This window comes from Neolamprologus brichardi, chromosome 22 (genome assembly GCF_056152115.1).
Source record: "Neolamprologus brichardi isolate AB-2024 chromosome 22, ASM5615211v1, whole genome shotgun sequence".
Lineage (NCBI taxonomy): Eukaryota > Metazoa > Chordata > Actinopteri > Cichliformes > Cichlidae > Neolamprologus > Neolamprologus brichardi.
In genome coordinates, this window is record NC_142124.1 from 18,479,157 (window position 1) to 18,501,054 (window position 21,898).

General features: G+C 41.2%; 1 protein-coding gene across 22 annotated transcripts in view; it reads left to right on the forward strand.

The window, feature by feature from the left end:
* Positions 1 to 21,898, forward strand: part of clasp2 (cytoplasmic linker associated protein 2) — a 62,087-nt gene that overhangs the window by 17,878 nt on the left and 22,311 nt on the right. For 13 of the 22 annotated variants that reach the window (XM_035906461.2, XM_035906469.2, XM_035906474.2 and 10 more), the window contains exons 7-18: positions 2,369 to 2,439; positions 14,641 to 14,781; positions 17,822 to 17,895; positions 17,994 to 18,086; positions 18,211 to 18,356; positions 18,475 to 18,610; positions 18,696 to 18,766; positions 18,884 to 18,943; positions 19,103 to 19,180; positions 19,391 to 19,558; positions 20,849 to 20,889; positions 21,353 to 21,505. In XM_035906461.2, coding sequence (XP_035762354.1) covers positions 2,369 to 2,439; positions 14,641 to 14,781; positions 17,822 to 17,895; positions 17,994 to 18,086; positions 18,211 to 18,356; positions 18,475 to 18,610; positions 18,696 to 18,766; positions 18,884 to 18,943; positions 19,103 to 19,180; positions 19,391 to 19,558; positions 20,849 to 20,889; positions 21,353 to 21,505 — 1,232 coding nt within the window. Of the gene's footprint in view, positions 1 to 1,135; positions 1,221 to 1,424; positions 1,757 to 2,368; positions 2,440 to 7,892; positions 8,105 to 13,310; positions 13,565 to 14,640; positions 14,782 to 17,821; positions 17,896 to 17,993; positions 18,087 to 18,210; positions 18,357 to 18,474; positions 18,611 to 18,695; positions 18,767 to 18,883; positions 18,944 to 19,102; positions 19,181 to 19,390; positions 19,559 to 20,848; positions 20,890 to 21,352; positions 21,506 to 21,898 lie in introns of those variants that run through there. The other 9 variants (XM_087834935.1, XM_087834936.1, XM_087834938.1 and 6 more) reach the window with 5 other exon arrangements.

Here is a 21,898-nt window from a genome sequence, read left to right on the forward strand (position 1 = left end):
ACTTAATATACCTAATATACTAATGTTATTGTACAGTGGGGTTTTTTAAAAAAATTCAATTTAAATTGTTTTGTTTATTTAATAATTGATTTCATATGGAGCAACCCAAAGGGTTACCTAGTGGAAAGCAAAGCTCTGGCCAGGATCTTGCTGACTTGATGACATATCAACTCTGCAGAGTTGGCATTAGATAATGGACAGAAAGATGAAGTCATAAAAGAGGAATAATTGTTGGATGAGTATGTCCACATCCCTTAAATACCAAACAAGCACACATTTTTAAAGATACGTGGAGGCAAGTGATTATTACAATCTGAAACCTCTTTTGGACTGTGCCAGATAAATGGTTAAAAGCTATTTGCCAAAATTAAATTTCTGTTTGAAACAGCTCTCTGTTGTAAATGAGACACTGAATTTTGATGGGATTATCTGTATAATTAAATACACCCCCCCCCCCCCTTACAACAGTCTCAAAATGTTCCAGTTCTAACTTGAAATAATTCATAATAAGTCATTTCATCTAATCAATTTTCAGTGAAATAAACATATAGATGTGCATATCTTATGACCTCAGATCAGATGTTTAGACACAGGTTAAACCTGCTGACACAAGCCAAAACACTTCTTGGATTTGGTGATCAGGTGTTGTGAATGGGACTTAGATTGAAATTACAAACCTATTTCAAATGACATAATGGTGCATGAAGAAACCTGAAAGTAGAACTTAATTTTACAGTTGACTTATTTACTGGCGTTGTGTCTGGAAGTACAGTTGTAATCTTGGGTCCATTACTGGTAAGAACAAGGGGCTACCATCTGACAGCAGCTTCCTATAAGTAGGTCAAATGCTGGTTGAGTGAGCATTCATCAGGCCTGCCTCATGTGGTTTGATTTGGAGATGAGTTACCTGAAGGACATGAGTCCTCTGCTGGACAAAGGTGTTTATCAATGGCCGCGATAAAAAGATAGAAGAAATAAGAAGAGGGAGGGAACATGTGCAAGTGGGATGAGAAGGCGAGACACTGAGGGGGGAGGAGCAGCGCTGTCTGCTGTTAGCCACACAGCCCCTCCCCCTCTGACGAGTACATGTGTGTCTGTGTATGAGAGGGAGGTTATGTAAAGGGTAACTGAATCTCGTTGCTGTCTGTCACACAAACCGGCCCATTTGACTCTCTCTCCTACTCATACAGACACACAAAGACGCTGCCTGGAAATTTACTGTACGTACTGCTGTTTAGGTTGTTCAGTTGCCGTTTGTGTGTACAGTGTGTATGTGTGACAGTAGGTGGTGCTTTGTCGCATGCCCGTAGCATGCTTTGGTCTCTCGCTGTTTGGCTTCCCCCCTCTCTCTTTCTCTCTCACACACACGCTCCCTCCCTCTCTTCCCGTCTTCTTTCCTCCCTCCCTCCCTCTCGGAGCCACTGCACCATGTTGGATACAAAGAGCTGAGGGGAGCTGAGGACCAGAGTGTGTCACCAACATGGGAGCTAATGCAAGATTGCGTAGCAACGCAGCAAGCTATTAATCGGCCCACAGGGAAATACTGATGCAAATCAGTGCTGAAGACTAAATGCTAGATTTTTGCTGAAACAAATAGATGCACAAAATGCTAATGAAAGAAAGCGAACCACGTGAAAATGGTGCACGGCTGAGGAGCTAGTTGCAACGCTAATCGTCACTTATCAGAAGCTGCTTAGCTGTCTGGCGGTTGTGGACCGGCAAGCAGACACCAAAAGACAGAGACAGAAAGAGCACGGTGTGTATTGCTCTAATTGTTGTGTGCGCCCATCCATGGTTAACCTTTCGGCAAAGCAGACATAAAGGCATGTTATTCGGGGTCATGTGTTTTAGTCTTTGTTGTGTTTTTGTCTAACCAGTTGTGCATTTGGAGGATGACCAAGTTATTTTAGCTTGAGCTGGATATCTGCCCTGTTACTACGCTGACAATGCTACCTATTAATCACATGACTAAGCAGACCTGGCTGGTGGTTTCATGTGTGTCTGTCTGATGCTAGTAGGATGTTATAAGAGGACACTTGGGGTGTTGCTGCTGCAGCTTCATGAGTGTGACTGCCGTAATAGACACACCCACCCACAATCAGACAAAAAGGCGTGGAGACTGTCCACATGTTGCTGCTGCTTCTGCTGCTGATTTTGATGATGAGTCTCATTTGGAATTCTTAGCACCTTGCTTGTGTTTTGGTCAAACGTCTCTGTTGGGTGCTCAGATTTTTTTAAAAATCTGGACTTTATTGTAATTTCTTAATTTCTTCATTCAAATATGTTTGGTTTGACAGTTTTGGTGATATTAACATTGTACTGTATATCTGTGCTCGACTCTACTAATCTTCCTTTTCTCTTTCTCCAGGTTACAGACGATATTTGCTCGTTTTGATGAAGCCTTGAATTCAGGCAACATGGCTCTCAGCCCGAGTCACGGTCAGTGCGTTTTCTCATTTACTTTGCCACACTTGAATTGGATAGCCACCAAGTTGAGTCACATTGTCAAGATGGTTTTACTGTTGTCATGTAGTGGGTGTGTTTCATAAGGGAGCAACATTGTGTGTGTTTTTCGAGGGGCGAGGGGTGCCTGTGCTTGTGTGTCTAAATCTGCATGTGCTTTTGTGGTTGTGTCAGTTTGTTGCCATGAGCTCCTGTAAGAGGTCCTAACAAGATTAATGGTTTAGAGTTTGCGTGTGCGTGCACATCCATGTGCGCATGCAAGTGCTTCAGCAGAACCAAACCTGAGCTGAAGGCTGCTGCTGAGTTTTCCCTTCCCCAGCAGTAAGGTGGTCTGTGGAGCCATTGTTGTTTGACCCTGGAGAATTGTAATTATATTGACAGTAATATTTCACTCTGCACTTTTAAATTTTCAGGTTTTAAAAGTGGGTTAAGCAGCGCCTCAGGGAGTTTTTGACACTATGCACAAATGAAAATTAAGGTTTCCCTGCTTACATATGTATTAGAAGCAGACATGATGCTTATTAAGTGTGTGTCTGAAAGCATTTACTTAAATATTGAATAACCTATATAATATAGGTTATTCAGTTCTCATGGGACTTCATTTTTTTTAGTATCCATTCCAGTAAGATAAACCGAGTTTGAATTTTGAGAAAAGAAAGGTATGAGATTGGTATTTGGTATGAGCACATCCTCTGAGCTGAGCTAACAGAGTATCATTTGGAAGCAAAAACAATGAATCAGTGGTTGTTCTTTCCATCTATCATGTCACTTAACAAACTGCAGTTACACTGCCTTGATGTATGATAATTTATTCAGTTACACAAAAAGCACTGTTCTCATCTAAAAGCAGAGACCAGGAGTTTGCCTTTATCTTTCTGGATTGTGCATCGACTTTCTGGTTGATAAGAGCTCTTGTGGAACTGTTGATAATTGGAAAATTGGAAGCATGGAGCTGCATAAAAGCTCATGGGGGGTTCCAGTAAAGGCATCATCAGTATATAAAGTATAGCTTGTCAGTTTAAAATCTGGTTATGTATACCAGTGGGTTTTTGTTTTTAAACATATTCTTCCGAACAGGCAGCAAAGGGCAGGGCTAATCTTCAAAGGCACACTTATTAATCATCTGTGCAAAGCAGCCTCTGTCAAACATGCCATCAACCCTTCTTTGGAATGCATTGCTGCAGGCCCTCTTGATAAACCATTTGCAGCATCTAGAAATTTCTTTTTCTTTTTTTTTAATTGCTGCTCAGCAAGTATACACTGTGCTTCCTTTGCCTTGTTACACATCCAGTGCTCTTTTGAAGCAGGCCAAATGTCTTGACATTCTCAGTCTACCTGAATCCATAAAGCAGGTAGCTTTCACAATGCTGTCTTATAGTCTTTCTTTAGGTGCTGGGTGGTCTGCACTGGCAGTTCATTTTTATTTTGCTCCAAACAACAGAGTGATGTATTTCCTCCCTTGCAGATTTTTGCTGTCAGCTCCTCTCTGTCAGTCAGGGCCTTTGATTTGTCACGCTCTCATAATTCCCACCACCCTGCAACTGTGTGAACAGAATGGGGTTCCCTTTGAAGTTTCTGATCATATTTTTAGGGTACAGAGTTTGCTTCTCTTCGGGGAATGAGTGCAATCAAAGTACTGGTGGGGAAAATTAACATTTTATGCATTGCATTTTGTTCATTTGCGAATTGCATTAATAATGTGTGATTGTCACACGATTGTCCAACACATTTGGGAACCACTGATGTGTACAGACTGTTTAGTACTTTATAAATTATGAGAGCGATGAAGTTTCCAAGATTGTAAATATTATTTTACTGAAATGTTTTCCAAATCTCCACCAAATTGAGTTGACATGTGGCTTTAAGCTGAGTTTGTGCTCCCTCTGAGTTCAGCTGGGTTTGCTGTTGGTGTCTGGCTGAGGTTGTCATTGGATGATATACCTTCAGGCTGTCCTGTCACTGTATCTGTCTACCGGCTACAGCAGGGAGTTGGTGCTTGACAGGCTGTTGCAGCTGGTTTACTTGGAGGGAGGCATAGGGAAAGACACAGCACGTAAGGCTTTAGCTGCGGTCTTTGTGGGCCGAAGTGAGAAGAAGGGACTTTTAAAATCCCACTTCCCCGGGGCTTGGAGCAAAGTTGTGATTTGGGTTTGTGATTGTGTAGTTGTTGTGATGAATTGTTAATGTTTTTAACTCTGCATTGTTGTCATCTGTCATGTGCTTTTCCCTGGATGAAAGCAGCGATTGTTTCCAGACAGAATATTTATTCGTTTGGCACTCTCGCTTTCATTTAAACTCGCTGTGACAAAAAATAGCTGTGATTGGTTGTTTGGCTGTCAGGCAACGGATCATGTCCTGGGCATCAAAAAGGTTGTGGAGCACTGAAAGTTGGTGGGTGTTCAGTGGCCCAGACCTCTAAATTGTCAAACATGCTTAAAATAAAAGTGTGAATGTTAAATTTTGTACACAAGTTTAGCCGAGTTGTGCAAAAGTACTAAAAATGTATCAAACTACCTCCTGATGTCACATGTTTGGGGGGGGGTTTTATATATCTTTCTTAATATCAAATTATTAAGAAAGGGATAAGTAAATTAAGCTTTTAGGTCAGTCTGAAATAATGATAAAAAGTATAAAATATCTGAAATCTTTCAAGAATATTGTGTTTAGTTGATTTAGTTAGTTTAGTTAGCTTGTCTGTGTCTCAGCTCAGGATGAGAATCCGGTTTTGCAGTCAAGCCGTGCTCAAGTTTAGGTGCTTGGAGTCAGTTTTTGTTTGTGCCCTATGAGGGGATTTCTATATGGACCATAAATGTTATGGACTTTAGTCATACAGAGTGAAAAATGTCAAATTTGTCTACATTTAAAACTAAAAATTGTGCGTTTACATTAAGGGTGAAGCACTGTGTGATTTATCTATTTTATTTTAATTTTTGAAAGGGGCCACAGCCATGAGAAAATAAAATGAGTCCAATAAGATTCATATTATTTTTATGAAATATAAGCAATCTTAATGTAGGGAATAGGAAATTCTTTCTATTTCTTTCCAGTATAGGTAAACTCAGGCAGAGTTTAGAGCCCCATACTGATTTCTGTGGGCTGGTTTAAACCTTTTGAGAAGAACTGCACGTCTCTGGTGCAGTCATTAAAGGTTAAAATCTCAGCCTTACTAAAATCATCTGTTAATGTTTTGGTTGTCACAGCCATCGTGCTGACCGGGTTAAATACAAAATATGACACCTTCAGGTGCGTTGTGTCAAATAGTGACAGAGGAAAGGAGAGAGAAAGTGAAAGGGTCTCTGCTTTGTTTCTCTGAAACACATTTGCACACACATACTTCGGGGTATATGTCCTCTAATGCCCTGGCTGTGAGTCTGCATTATGAATTGTCACAGTTATGGTTATGGCATCTTAGATTGGAGGTGGCGATTGGGGTTACATATTACATATTTCTGTGGGTTAGGTGTTAGGTTTACTGAAATCACACAGTTGTTGCCTCTCGTGTTGCTTTCATAATGACAGAATTAAGAGTATGAAGTATTGAGAGTTTCAGCATCATCTTCCACATTTTATGTCAAATGTGTCATGTTGTTACTTTGTAATTGCTCTTAGATTAAATTTTGAGGTAGTTGCCCAATTTATGTATATTTCTATATTTGTATCTCTGTAATATCCCTAGTTGTGACTGTGTTTTTTGCTCTTTATACCCATTCTTCTTACCCCTTTTGCCACTCACTTGTTTTCTTCTCTTGCTTTAAAAACTTGACAATCTGGACTTTTGCACTGACCGTATTTTCGAACTCCCTGAGTAAACATGAAGTGGAAGTAATTGCAGAGGCTTACCTCAGTAAACTTTAGCTACACGCCCTGCTGTTTGGCCTCGGCTGCTACCTCAAGTGTGTTTAAGCTTCTTTCTTTGTAATGCCTCAGCTACTACAGCCTGTCACGCCACAGTTGGCATTGTTTGTACTTTTCTGGGTGCATACCTTTCCCTGCCTAATGAGGCTGAAACAAACGGTAATTTTAATTTTCACTGCTTTTCATGATTAATGTTTTTTATGTAAATAGGGCTACATGATTATGACCAAGAAATTGCCCTAAATCTGAAGTGTTTTCACAGCAGATGATGGCCTGCTTCTCCAAACAAACCCTTTGCCTTCTACCTTAGTTTTTTTTTTTTTTTCAGCGGTCTGTTATTTGTTGTCTGTTGTTGTTGTTGTTGTTTTAATATAATGTCACTCGTTCATGCTGCATCCTAGAAACTTGAAGCTGTGCAGTGCAGGGAACAGCTGTGACTGACACATGCAAGAACTTTATAGTATTTGATCTCGGGAGCGCTCAATTTCTTCGATGTTCTATTGGAAAAGTGCAACAATTGTGGGATGCCAAAATTGCGATTAATTGTGCAGCCTTATTATTATTTAGCAGTAAATAAAAAGTGCCAGATACCTTGTTTTATCATGGTCTAAAACCAAAGGTCTTTGCTTTAGTGTGTAGACTGTTAATCATTTAATCCCTTAGTTCAGTGATATGTTAATCATCTTCAAGACACTTGGCTGAGAGATCTTTGAAACCGTGAATGTAAAGTGTTTGTTTCTCCGTGTGTTTGAATAATGAAAATAATGGTTAGTTTCAGTTGGACTAACAAAAAGACCTATGAGCATCATTCATACAGTGAAATCTAAAACGTGTTACAAAGATAAATAGAAGAGAAAGGGGTTAAAATAGTGCAACTGCCAAATCCTATGATTTGATAGTTTTGCATCATCAGCCAATACCTGTCTGTTTATCTTTAATTACATTAGGTTAGGTTAGTAATAGTTTAATGTGAAATGGGATAATCATGTCTCACTTCTGTCCTGCCTGTAGAGCCACCTTTACTTTCTCTTTATTATGGAAATGTGAAAATAATTTGTTTCCATCTTGTAAAACCACTGCTGCTGTTCTGTTTGTGCCAAAACTCTCTTCTTCTTTTTTTAAATCACAAAACGTTTGAACTCTGCTCTTACTACGTCTTTTCCAGCTTCACAGGTAACAGGTGGTTGCATCTACCATTCTGTTAAATTTTTATGTACAGCAAAGATAAATGTGAGTCTTTTTGTCGAATAATGGAGTATCTTTGGAGTCTTTCTCACCACGTTCCTGCTTTCTTAATTCTTGTTTGACGCTTCACGTCTGCCACAGAATGTGGTGAGTATGAGGTTTGTTTTTGTTTGTAAAGACTCCTCAAACTCTAAGTTAGGGACACAAGCTCACACCATCTGCCAAAATACACACAGGCACACAAATACCTTCGTACTTGCCCTTGCCCCACATCGCTTTCAGGCCAGCTCTTGGCTTTCTCTTTGAAGGGGTTTGAGGCAGCTGTTGCTGAGGATAGAGGGGAGGAGGGAGGGACGCGAGGAGGGCAGAGGATCGAGGGAGGAAGCTGACAGAGATCTCTGGCAGTAGCCGAGTCACAGCGCTGTGCCTATCACTGCCTCTCCCTGATTCATCATGACAGAGAGAGATTGAACAAACGAGGGAGAAACAGAGATAGAGGAGAAAACAAAGGCGAGAACAGAGGGACAGAAGTGAATACAGACCAAACCAGCGGATTTGACCCATAACGCTGTAACTATGGCATTTGGGGATGATGATAATGGTAAGTGTGTGTGTGTGTGTGTGTGTGTGTTTGTTTGTTTGTGGCCAGCTGTCCGTGGTTGTGTGTTTAATCTCATCTGGCTATGGATGCTGGCGCTCACACAAAAGCTGCCCAGCATATGGTTTTAGATTGAAATCAGCTTAAACTCATTGCACTTTCACCCCAAGTGCTTTGGTGTGTGTGTGTCCATGTGCTTCCATGCGAGGGGAAAACTGGGGTGTCCTCAAATGCTTCCATGATGCTGCATTTATTGCAATCAGGCGCATCTGCAAGAGCAATGGTCTACCAAATCTGAGCTGTTTAAAATTTTGAGAGATGCTTATAGTTTTATAGTTTGTTGCTTGAGGTCATAGTTGCACCGCACCGTATCCACCCAATCCAATTTTCTTGCAGCTTCCTCTCCCCACTGTGCTCTTCAAGTCTAGTGTGGCTTTACTCAAGTAGCCACTCAGTCTCTGCTTTTCTGTCCTCTCGCTTAAACTCTTTCTTTTGTAGTAATATCAGGTCAAGTGTTCTTCTGTGTTAACACCCCAGCTCTCAATCTCCAGGCTTACTGGTGAAGCCTTTCACTTACTTGTGGTTATGTGAAAATAGTGCAAATGTGCTTGGATTTGAAAAGTAATCATTACAATAGTAAGGTCCATTGTAGAGCTTTGCAAATGTGGGGTTCTTCTACTTTAGGTCAAAAATTATTGCGAGAACAAAGAAAAATGTTTACATGATGTTGAAATGAGGTTACTTTGTGTTGTTTAGTAGGTCGGTATGCAGAGCCCCCCAAAAATCTGTCTCCCTCCCTTTTTGTTTCCCACATTGCGTATGGGTTAGTTAGTAGTTTTTATTGTCTTCATCATGCCAAAGATTTTCCCAACCCGAATAGAATTACAAAACGCTTCTCTTCAAAGCAGTTTAGTTTCTGGTAACAAAGAAACTCATCATCACAGCGACACACCGGTAGTTTCAGGTTACATACCCTTGTGTCATGTTGTGCCCCAAATTGCACAACATGAGAAGAAATGTTACCAGTGGCTTTGTGTTATAGGGTTCCTGTTTTGAAGCGAATGAAAAGAAGTTGTTGAGAAAAGTCAAAATTTCACATAAGCAAAGAGGGGATATCGATTATGACTAACGGGTCTTTGTTCATTCATTAGTAAACATGTGAATTTAGGTTTTTTCTGATGTTGGTTCTTGGGAAAGTAAAGCATGTCATTGCCCATGGTGCTGCGCTCAGCTCTTACTTAATGACATTTGGCCCCGTACGCACACACACACACACACACAGGAAGAGCAATGATATTCAGTGCCCCAAACTGACCATCAGTAGCAGCTTTCTCTGCTTGCATAGTACTTCAGTGTTGACAGGGAGTGACACACACATACTCACAGACTCTCTCTCACACTCACACACACACACACACACACACTCACACACACACACACACACACACACACACACACACACACACACACAGAGTCTCTTGCAGACATGCTCATTCTGCTTCAGTGCATCATCGTCTCTGCAAAGGGAATCATGACCCTGTTTCCAAGCTACTCTGATTGTCATGGCAAAGCTTTCCTCTGAATATTATGGCTTATCCCTCTCCCCGACTTGGAATTGGGACTCAAATTATACCTGTGTGTGTCTGAGTCTCTGTGTATGTGTGTCTTCTTTTAATGAGATCATTTTCTCTGAGCTGGGCTGGAAATGGAGCAGCCTTTCTCCTATTAGAGAATCCAAGCTTAAACCTCAAACGTGTCTCTTTATTTTCCTTTGCTCCCCTTTCAGTCATTCTCTGTCCCAGATTGGTTGCAAGTGAAGCATTTGACCCTCTTATGTTACCAAACTGATGGCTACAATTAAATATATGGTTAGTATGTATAAAAAAAACTTCGAGTGTCATTCTATGGAAGCAAAGGAAGTTATTTTCTTTTTATTTGCACTTTCAATTGTATGTATTTTTCTAGTATTACCCCATTTTGCATCTAAACCACTGTATGTTCAGTGGTTTATCTTTTCACTTAACATGTCTGCAGGATTGGCTGTTTGTTTTTTATTAGTCTTTTTTTTTATATATACGTACTTCTGCTTGTTTATTTTGGAGCTGAGAGTTTTTAGCAGCTTTTGTCTCAGACACCATGGTGCTGCTCGTGTTCTTCTTTCCAGTTGTCGTCACTCTCATATGAGTGATCGTGCAGTGTCAAGATATTTTGTGTCATCTTTTATGTGGTACTCTGCATGCTGTCACATGGGCTTGAGCAGGAATATGCGACATTGCCTGTACACAAACACAATCTGTTAGTGAGGTAGAGCAAAGTTTGCATAGAGCAATGTGACACTAAAGCTAAATGAAGCTTTACATGGGCTTTTGGCTCTAGTGTGCACCAGCACCAGTATTGCAGACCGTTCCACTGTTATATGGATACCTATATCTGATGTAAAAACATTCACAAACTTCATCTCAGGTGAATCAGTTAATAGGCTTTCTGAAGATTTGGTGTGACTGCCTTTTTAAAATGTTATTTTTGGTGCATATGCATAAAAAAATGCTCTGTCCTTCTCTGATCAGCAGGGTGTTGTATCCTGCTTCCTTTTAGGTGGTTTGCTAATGTTTGAACCACAGAATAATTTGGTTAGAGCAGAGTCAGTGCTGCCATCATGTGGTCAAAAGCCCCCCAAATTTTGATGGAAGACTTAAGATTAGCTCTCTGTCTCGGCTAGACTTTCTCTCATCTTTTTTTCTTTAGACAGGGACAAGTAAACAGGGGAGCACTCCTTTATGTCTAATCATATGTTTATTTGTTGGCTTGTAACACACATTAACGACTGGAAAATTGCTGCTTTGCTGCTTGCTTCTGTAGAGGTGTTTTAATATCTCTGTACTTTAGAATTGCTTCATTTTCTCTGGGCGGTTACCAGATTGCAGCTGGTTGTCCGCTCTTCTCTTTTTATTCCAGTTTTTTTTTTTTTTTAACTCTTCTCTCCACATGGAGAGAGGAGGGGCGCTTGGCCTGGAGTTTCCATGGTAACGCTGCCTGGTACATGGTGTAGCTGATGTCTCTCACTGTGTTTAAGTATGCTGTGATTGTTTCTGTGTACTGATATGTAACTAGCATGAAGTAAATTAATAAACAGTAAACCCAACTGTTGATTAAACCAAATTGGGGATATAGTGAACCCCCACCCCCGCCTTTGCTGCTCAATTCGTTTGAAGCTGGTCTGTACATGTTGTCATGGCAACAGCATGTGTGCAGTCTGTTCTGTGGAGGAGATTCACGCTCTCCATCTCTCCCTCTCAGTCTCCCTCCTCTCTCTTCTCTCTGGTGTCTTTGCTCTGCCCTTCACCCAGTGACATTTACCCCCGTGGGGTCTGACTAGACAAAAGCAGGAGCTGATAATCAATGCTAAGACCCATGATGCATGTCGTAGTACTGCTAATGTAATGGGGCCGTGGGTTTTATTACCAATTAAAATTCACTTAATGGTGCATCTGATTGTGAATTTATTCACTTATGATGCATGCTTTTATAATTCTGTGCAATTATAAACATCACTATATTCTTGCATTTCTTCTGCATTCAGTGATAACTAGCATACATTTCAAGCAATAAATTGCACAGAAATGCCAAAGGTAGCAAAAATGATAGAAATTTTAAATCATCAATACAAATTTAGATTTAATTCATTATTCTTGTTATTTGTCAAAAGGTTTAGTAAACATTGCAGTTTAAATAATAATAATAATAATATATTTTTATTTTTGCTTAAAACAGTCTCTGTAGCTAATTTCCCCTCTGACAGCTGAAAAGCTGTTGTATAAAGCCTTCTAATGCATAATTACAGTCATAGGTGGTGTTTATTTTTCTTGTTGCTCGAAAAGATGCTACAAGGATGTTTATGTGCTCTTTTTACTTTGCTCATTTTGGCAAAAGGAAAAAGTAATTTATTCAGTATCACAATGATTACGGCTAGGTAGCCAGAACGATTGTTGCTAATAAGGCCCCAATTCTACACTTCAAAAATGGTAAGGTGGTTTTGAAGGTGTCAAAATGTTAATTCTTTTTTTATACATACATAGAACACTAGAAAACGTCATGCATATGCACACAAAATGAGTCAGGTGCAGAGCCAAAAAAAGCCAACTGCAAATGTCAAAACAATAAGTGAATAAAAATAAATCTACAGCTTGCACTCTGTGGGGCCCCAGGTTTTCCTGTTTATCTATTTAGAGCATGCTACAATAAATCAGTAAAACTGCACCACCACTTCTTTTTATATGGATCCTGTGATTTAAGCAGATTTAGCTGAACCTGCAGCTTCTCACCTCATACTATGTGGATTACCATGTAGAGCTCTCACTGAGAGTAAGTGGCTGCTTTTGTCAAGTGGAAAATCAAAAGTGTTCTCTAACACGATGTCTCAAAAAAACAGATGTACTTTTATGTGTGCGTGCTTTGTAATGCTAAAATCGCCCGGTTAGCAAAGTAATTATGAAGATGCTGCAACCGTAACAGATACTTTTAAAATTGTGTTTATGTAGTACTCAAGTTTAAAAAAAGTCTCTTCTTATTCTCTGTGCTTTTTTTTTTAATCTTCAGAAACAAACTCAAAAACATCTGTGTCTACAGGCTCTGTTAACTGCGCTGTGGGTGTATGTTTGTATGGGAGGGTCAAGGCCTCAGATGGAGGGGTGTGGTTCACCCTTTGTACCCCCCTTGTCAACACTCTCCTTTAATCATTGTTCCATTATCCTTTGTTCCTTTGTGCATGTGGAGAAACAGAAATATGCAACAGAAAGTGTGTTCAGAGGTTGTTGTTGATGTGTGTGTGTGTGTGTGTGTGTGTGTGTGTGTGTGTGTGTGTGTGTGTGTGTGTGTGTGTGTGTGTGTGTGTGTGTGTGTGTGTGTGTGTGTGTGTTTGTGTGTTTGTGTGTGAGGGAGAGAAAGAGAGAGAGGGGGGATGCTAGGAGATAGCATTTGTGCTGTCTGGTGGTTGTAATGAGTTTAGGTTAGCTGGTCTGGCAGTGACATAGAGAAGCCCTGTTAATATTCCTGGGGTGTCTGTGTGTGTCTCCCTTTCTCTCCCATCACGCACACGCATTCATCCTCCTGCCTCCACACTGGCTGCAACAACATGATGTCACCTCCCGCCTGATTGGCTGCGAGGCTGCTAAGAGAAGGAGGAGAGAGGCTGGGAGAGGGAGGGATGGGAGAGGAGTGAAAGAAAATGCCGGCACTTGTATGGGTGGAGGGGTTTTCGGACAGCGATGTGAGGGGTGTGTGCGTGCGCAGCCTTAGACACCTCACATAAAGTATATGTGAGGTGTGTGTGTGTGTGTGTGTATGTGTGTGCGTGTGGTGTGCACGTACCTGTTTTGGGGTACAGTTTGGAGAAGAGGTGAGGGACCCCAACACCACGCCCTCCCAGAAGCATGAGGCGACTTATCTGCCAGCGCATCTGTGACTGTGAGTGGAAGGATGAACCTGGGTGTGCTGTGTGTGACTGTGCATAAATGTCAGTTCATGGCTGTTGATGTGTGTCTGTACACGTCCACTTAACATTTATCAAGCTTAAAACAATCGTCTGTCCATAACATTGGAGAATGAGGCTCATACGTACACAGTCATGCCTGTCATTCATTTTGCATGTCGACTCCGTGTGTCTCTGTGTGCATGTAAATAACTTGATGTATGAGTCAAGGTGTAGGGTGGTGGCTTTGGCGCATTTCTCCATAGCTGGTTGTCAGAGCGACTGGAGCGCAACTACATTCCTATGCCAACAGTTTGATCTTCACAGTCAACTTGTGTGTGTGTGTGTGTGCACGCGTGTGTCTGCCCTCACATATTGTTGCAAATGCTGCAGCATCGTTTCAGACATTCTCAAGTTTCATGCAAGCTGGACAGCTAGCATAGTTTGTGCTAGCATGCAGATTGAGGGTTTGGGCTCTGGAGAGTTCTGTCAGTCACTAGTGGTGTAGAGGTTGGACATCTTGAAGATTTGGCTTCGTTCCTCCTTTGAAGTGATCGTATAGGTCTGAGGGTTTGCTTTTTTGTTTCTCCCACTGAGTGCGGTTTTTGTAATTGGTATTGATTTAGTGATTCCTGACTTAGCTTTCGGTAGGCTACATCCTCTTTGTGCTTCTAACCATTACTTTTCCCTCTACCATGCATTGTCTTCCAGTGGCCTTAACCTCTGTATACTTAACATTTAAGCGACAAATAAAAGCCAACGTTATGTGAAATGTTTTAAAGGTTTCAACAAATAAAAATGTTAGTCTAGATTTTTAGAAATTGGGATTCAGTATATTTGCTTCTGAAAGCGGATGCAGATTTTTCTGTTTTTGTTTTTAAGGTAATCTTATTGACTATGTACATGTTTATTAGTAAATTATTTTATTGCATGTTGTGAAAACAAATAAAACAATTGTTCTATTTTTTAGGCTGTTTGTTTTGTGTTTTTCAAGGTAATGTTGTAAAGCCTTTGCAACTGTATTTACACACAGGTTGGATGCTAACGCTGCACATTGTCTTCCGCCTTACAGATCGTAGTTTTGATGATGACGACAGTGTGGATGGAAGTCGCTCTTCCTCGGCCCAAGCTGCCTTCAAGGTTCCCAAAGTTCCCAAAAAGCCTGCAGAGTCGTCCGCTGCTCGCAGGCCCAGCGCCACTGGTGGCAAGCTAGGTACGTAAATTAGTTTACATTTACACACACACTGGACAGGACAGTGTGAGAAACAGCTTATGATCCAAAGCCTATTATATTGTCTGCCATATCATGATAGCGACATGGGCAGTGGGCCAGTGGGTGAAAGTCTAAGGATGAACTGTGACTTAGCACTGTGCTCAGATGCAGTGAAATCCCTTTAGTTAAAGTTGAAAGTCTGCAAATCAAGCAGTTTAAATTCAAAATCTACTGTGGCTGTTTACATTAGCAAACTGTTGGATCTAACTGTGATCCACCCTCCTTATAACTATATATAAGCACTGAGACATACAGCTACTTATACTACTAGTTAAGGTGCAAGGAGAAACATTCACTCTCTGGTCTGTGTTCCTGTACTGTGAGATATTTGTGTAACATCATGTATTATAAACCTAATATAGACTATTTTCTGTCTCTTAGATGTGGGTTTGATATCATTTAATAACTACTGACTGGTGTTATGAGTATTATTACTTGTAGCCCCCCACAATTAGACCCTATCGTTGCTGATTAAGACCGGAGCTGTTTGGTGCCTTAGTGACATTTTTTGATTAATCCAGACAATGTTTTCGTCTTCTTAATAAATTTTAATCTGTATTTTGTGAGCTGTGAAATGAGCACGGTCCACATATGCATTCCCTCTTAGCTTTGGTGTTACAGTATATAAAACAATGTAAATAATGAATTTTAGATGCGTTGCTTCTTGTCTGGGGGGGGGGAATGACCTTTACTGTCCTCATAATTCATTGTTGGTCAATTTTAGTTTGTTTTGGATGCCTGATTGGATGTAGACTGTCAGTAAAGGTATAGAATTGTTGTTAACAGGATAAGGACAGTGACTTTGACAGCTATTACAAGAAGCAAAAGACATGAGTAAGCATGCCACAGGGTGCAGTAAGAGACACCCCTGTCTATCCTCTGAAATCTGTCTCTCCTCTCTGATACTTATTCGTCTCATATCTGTAGTTTACTCAGATGGTCCCTCTTTGCATGTATCGATTTTTCCCGTCGTTTATTATTTCAGTAGGAAGCTCTCAGGAACATGCTGCCTGTTGCTCTATCTGTGTCACACACAGGCGCACACATCCACACATACACTGGTAGTCTGATGCATTGCTCTGCTGCATGGAAAAACAAGATTGTGATCTCTTCCCTCTTAGATCATTACAGCCTTATTGATTATGGATTGACTGTGAGAAGCTAAATAAGGTGCATTACAAGTATTTTTTGCACACACAGGGCTACAGCTCAAAAACCTGTACCTTGGTAAGTTCAATGCAGTAGGGAGGGAGAGGCCTATCGTGACTTTTGGCTCAAATTTGTGATTTTCTCACACAGAAGTTGTGGCATCAGCAACATGTTAGCAGAGCAGTGGCAGCTCTGGTAGTTGGCACAGCAGCAAGCAACAAGACTCCTGCGTTTTGAAAGCCTTAGCACACTGATCACTTTAGTGCTGCAATGACGCAGGGTCATTTCATGAAAGATCAAGCACCCAATCCCCAAATCTAAGTGTTTCAACAAGCCAAAATTGTTCAGAATGTTGAGTATCAGTATCATACTTTGAAAAACTCAAGCATGTCTGTGACGTAGAGTAACAGAAGCAATAATCCAATGGAGAAAACGTCAAAGTGTTTTCTGATTATAGTTACCGTTTGAGGAATGACCCTGGATAGAAACACACATTAATTAAAACAGAATCGTATCTGTTCTCAACATGAGACCCAGTGAGTGATTAAAGCAACTGAAGCACTTTCGATGAAAACACATCTCAGTGGGGAGCAGCTGAAACATTTCTGGTGCTTTGCTTTTCCGTTTATCCATTTTTATGGGAATCTGTCAATTTTTGTGTGAATTTGCATTTAGACGGCAGTACGCCCACACACACTCGCACACCACGAAAGCAACACTCAGACTGAAAGAAGAAAGATGGTGTGATAGTAAGTTGCAGTGTTAGATAAATCCTGTATCAGTAAAGAACAGGCGTCTCATTCTTGGTTCTGTAAAAGGTCAAGATGGCTGCTTTATGTCAAGCCTTCAATCAAAGCGGCACTTTTTTTTTTAATACTCATATTTCCACATTATGATCTCCCAGGTCTGTTTACACAAATGACAATATGCTTTATTGCATCTATAACTGCTCACTCTGACAGCATGCCCTGCAATAAAACTAATTGGAAATGTGATGGTGTTGGTGTTCTGCTAGGTGGCTTTCATGATCAGGCTGCATCCATGACAGACAGGGGATATTGGCTAGAGCTAGCTAGCCGGCTGCATCGATTTTTCCAAGATCTCTAAGGGCCATGTAGAGTTTTGACATAACATGTCGTTGTGGTGCAGCTTGATATCCAAGCCAGCCCGGGGGAAAAGAGGAAGAGATGCTTTTCTACCTTCCTTTTCCCATGTTTGGGCTCCATGATTGGCTAGCCTGAGTAGCAGCTCTGATCTCATGGTTTTCATATTCTTTTCCAGGATTACTCTCAGCTCCTTCCTTGGCTGTTTTTCCTTTTGTCTCTTCCTCCCTTGTCTGTTATTTCTGACTTGTCCTTGCCTCCCCAGTGTAGGAGTTATAGGAGGTGTGGTCCACAGCCCAGAGAGAGAGATGATTTACATTCCCATTACTGCCAGGAAGTCCATTAGAAACGGAGTCTGCTCACAGTGGTGTGTGTGTGGATAATTGTAAGAGTAGCTGTTTGTTTGTTTGTTTTTTAGTTTAAGCAGAATCACAAAACCTGCCAGTCCAGAACCCTTTGAATCCTCCCACTAATCATCAATCCATTAGTTGTATCAGTCTCTACTAACTGTGGGTGTTTTTAAAGAAAAAAAAACAGAAAAAAGACCTAGTGACTAGGCGTGGGCGTTTCTAGTATTTCTTCTGCGTGTCCCTCCATCCATTATTTCCAAGGTGTTTTTGGCCTTAGGGTTGTGGACTCATGGATGATTAAATATGGATGTATTATAATTTAAATGAACACACACTTGCATTTTAATCAACTCTGTTCTGATTTTCTTTTCTTCCCAGTGTCCAAGGAAAGTGCCGGAGCAGTTGATGAAGAGGATTTCATAAAAGCCTTTACAGATGTCCCTACTGTCCAGGTACAAACTCACACAAAATATAATAAAACACATCCACCCATTAATTTCATCATTTACTAATACAGGCATTTAAAAACCAGATTGTCATTGTGTTGCAGATCTACTCAACAAGAGATCTTGATGACAACCTGAATAAGATCCGTGAGATTTGCTCTGATGACAAACACGATTGGGACCAGAGAGCCAACGCTGTCAGTAAATCCAGTACCAAGTTTCAGAAAATAATTTTGAAGTTGGGTCAGTAAAATGTAATGAATAATATATGTTATTGTTTGTTTTCCCTCTTTCTTTCTTTCTTTTTTACCTCTTTAACAGCTTAAGAAAATTCGCTCCCTGCTGGTGGCAGGCGCGGCCAGCTACGACTGCTTCTACCAGCACCTACGGCTACTAGATGGAGCTTTCAAACTGTCCGCTAAAGACCTGCGCTCACAAGTGGTCCGAGAGGCCTGTATCACTGTGGCGTGAGTGTTGAGAAATTTACCCAAATATATATGCAGCAAACACAATCACACTGCAGCACGAGTTTGAAGGCTCGTGTTTGGTTTCTTCATCTGAGCGTTCTCTGGTGTCTCCTTACAGCCACCTCTCATCAGTGCTGGGAAATAAATTTGACCACGGAGCGGAAGCCATCGTTCCTGTCCTGTTTAACCTCATTCCCAACTGTGCCAAAGTCATGGCCACCTCTGGTGTCTCTGCTATCCGAATCATCATACGGGTGAGTTTTATAAACACGTAATTAAATCAGTGCTTTTGGGCTTTTGCGGTGTACTTTTGCTCAGTGCTGCTTGTCCTCTCTGCAGCACACCCACGTTCCTAGACTCATCCCCCTGATAACCAGTAACTGCACATCCAAGTCTGTAGCAGTGAGAAGGTGAGATTAGCAAAGGCCCTCATGTCAACACCACAATAAGAAGCTTAGCATCAGCTGAACATAAAATACATTTGGAGATGTTGTTATGTGACATTGTTTTTTGTGTGTTTTCTTTAGGCGCTGTTATGATTTCTTGGACCTTCTGCTACAGGAATGGCAGACCCACTCACTAGAAAGGTGAGCACTCATCAGTTTTTCAGAGGAAAGCTGTGATGGTCATACTGACTTCATAAATGCAAAAGCATCACAGTGTCGGATTCCCATTAATGTGCTTTCCAGATGTGTTTCAGACTGGCTGGTTCACTCTTTGTGCGTCCGTTTGTGTTATTGTTTCAGACACACTGCAGTCCTGGTTGAGAGCATCAAAAAAGGAATTCGAGATGCCGACTCAGAGGCCAGAGTGGAGGCTCGCAAGTAAGACAGACATACTGAAAAACACATTATGTGGGGGAAAAAATGGTGGTAAATTCCTCACCACCCTCTTTTTCCTTTATGAATCCCCCAGATTCTTCACTTTTGCTCCATCCACCCCCCTTCATAAACCAACTTTTATCCTCCCTCGTACATTTCTCTTTTTGTCTTCATCTCTGCCTCTGTTTTCGTCTGCTCTTCTGTCTCTTTCAGGGCTTACTGGGGTCTGAGGAACCATTTTCCAGCAGAAGCTGAAGCTCTTTACAACTCCTTAGAGCCTTCATACCAAAGGACCCTCCAGTCCTGCCTGAAGAGCTCTGGCAGCGTGGCCTCACTTCCCCAGAGTGACCGCTCCTCATCTTCATCTCAAGAGAGCCTCAAGTAATGAACGCACTGCACCGTCCCTCCATAGATAACTTCAGTCCTGCATGTTTACTTTAAGTCTTCTTTTAATGATGACACTAATTATAGAAGTGATTTTGACTTTTTTTTATTCATTTCCTATCTTACACATCTTCGTCGGATACATAGATGACATCTTTCTGATGTCTGTCACACATACGCTTATTTTTCCTCTACTTATCATTATCTTATCTATCTTTAATCCTGAATTAAAGCAGAGTGCCCATTCATATAACCAATGAAACACAAGGTCACTGTTGTTCATGGAGATGTGTAGAGAATGAGTTCAGTAGACTCAAAGCCTGAGGGAAAAAAACTGCTTCCAAGTCTGGTGAAACAGTGGCTCCTTCTGTGATGCATCACTGTTGGCAGGAGGGTGATTCGGTTGCAGCAGGGGTCGAATGTGTGTTTTAGGATCCTGTTGGCTTTGCTCAAAGGCGGCTTGAAGTGAGAGAAGCTACAACACCTTCTTTCATGCAGTGGATGAATTAAGGGGCTGCACCAAAGCATCATTTTGAACAGTGAATCATGCAAAGCTGCTCTAGTAGTGTCTAAGAGTGAAAATATAGATGTGAAAGTTATTTTCTGCCCCCTTTAAATATACAATTGTTTGACCATGATGTCTTCTCTGCAATCCTAGGAACCTAAAACTATTCATCTACACTGCATTTCACTCTTATGTTAAATTTGAGCAGTTCCTAGAAGGTTGTCGTTTTCCTCTTTGTATTGTTTCCTGTTGCACTACATCTTGTTGATTGCTGTTGATATTAAATTATTATATTATTAATAGTCTCAGATCTGCGATGGCACAGTGCTAACTAAAGGTCAAGGCAAACTTTTAAACTGTTATATTAGCACTTTTCTACTCAAAATGCTTTATACAACCACATCTTATTTCACCCTTTCGCACACACATTCACAGTCGGAGTCACTCTGAGTCACAGCTACCCCATGTATACGTGACATACACCCCTATTTCTATGTGACAAAAACATTTGATAATAAAAATAAAGAGTTATAAAAAGCTTTTATTGCAGAGGTACCCAGATCCTGTGTAATTGTTTCATGAGAAAAATGGACATTTGTCTGTTTTGAGTCCAATGTCATTTATTCTTTAGTGTTTTTAGTGTTGGAGTTTTAACAATGCTTGAGAAAGCTGTTTTATTCAATTCCACACATCAGTGAAAATGTATATTGATCATGATTAAGACCTACTCACTGCGTTGTTATATACTGACCTACTTTTCTCCCCCTTTTTTTTTTTCCCAGTCGGCCTCTGACTTCTAAATGGTCAGCAGCACCGGGGCGAGGTGAGTCGAGCACATGTACACACACACACACAAGCCTTCTTCAACACATATTCTCCTGCTCAGACACACACACACACACACACACACACACACACACACACACACACACACACACACACACACACACACACACACACACACACACACACACACACACACTGAGGCAAACATCAGCTCCTATAAAAACCATCTCCCTTCATTCTCATTTACATCAGCCTGTCTCCTCCCATGAGCAATCACATCCTGTTATGTTTTTATCGTACAACACACATGTGCGCGTACACATGCGTATACTTGTCTGCCCAATTTTGTTTTTTCTGTATGGTATCGATATTGTGTTTGTATAGTATTGTGCCTGCATGTGTTTGTGGTGTGTGTGTGTGTGTATATATATATATATATATATCCCATCACCTCCCGCCCTTTCTCCAACACGATCCTCCTGCTCCTCCTGTCCTGTCAGTCCCTGCGGGTTCAAAGGGTGGGGTGTCATCGACCTCCCTGCAGCGTTCCCGTAGCGACGTGGATGTTAACGCAGCAGCAGTTGCTAAATACCGGCACGTCGGACAAACCGGGGGAGCGGGCCGTCTGCCCCCGGGGTCCTACTCCTCACTGGGTAAGGGCTCTGCCAGTCAAGTTAGATGCTTATTCAGACAGTGGAGACGTAGGTCAGCATGTGATCAGCTGGAAGTCAGACTATAAAGAGTCTCGTCAGATCAGTACAGAGGACGTTTTTTAGTTTTTGACAGACTGAGGTAAGAAGTACGTCATCTTGTATAAAAGCTTGACTCTGCATAACAGAAGGATGGACGTCCAGACCCAAACACTTTAGCGCTTACACTGACTCCTCTCCTCTCCTCTCCTCTCCTGCTGCCTGCTCATTTGCCTGTTCGTGTGCTTGTGTGTAGATATACTCTATGCATGCTCTCTATCCAGATATTGTCCTCTGTGTCAGTTTGTCTCTACATTTTTGATGTCGATCCCTACATCTGCACGGTTCTCAGATAAA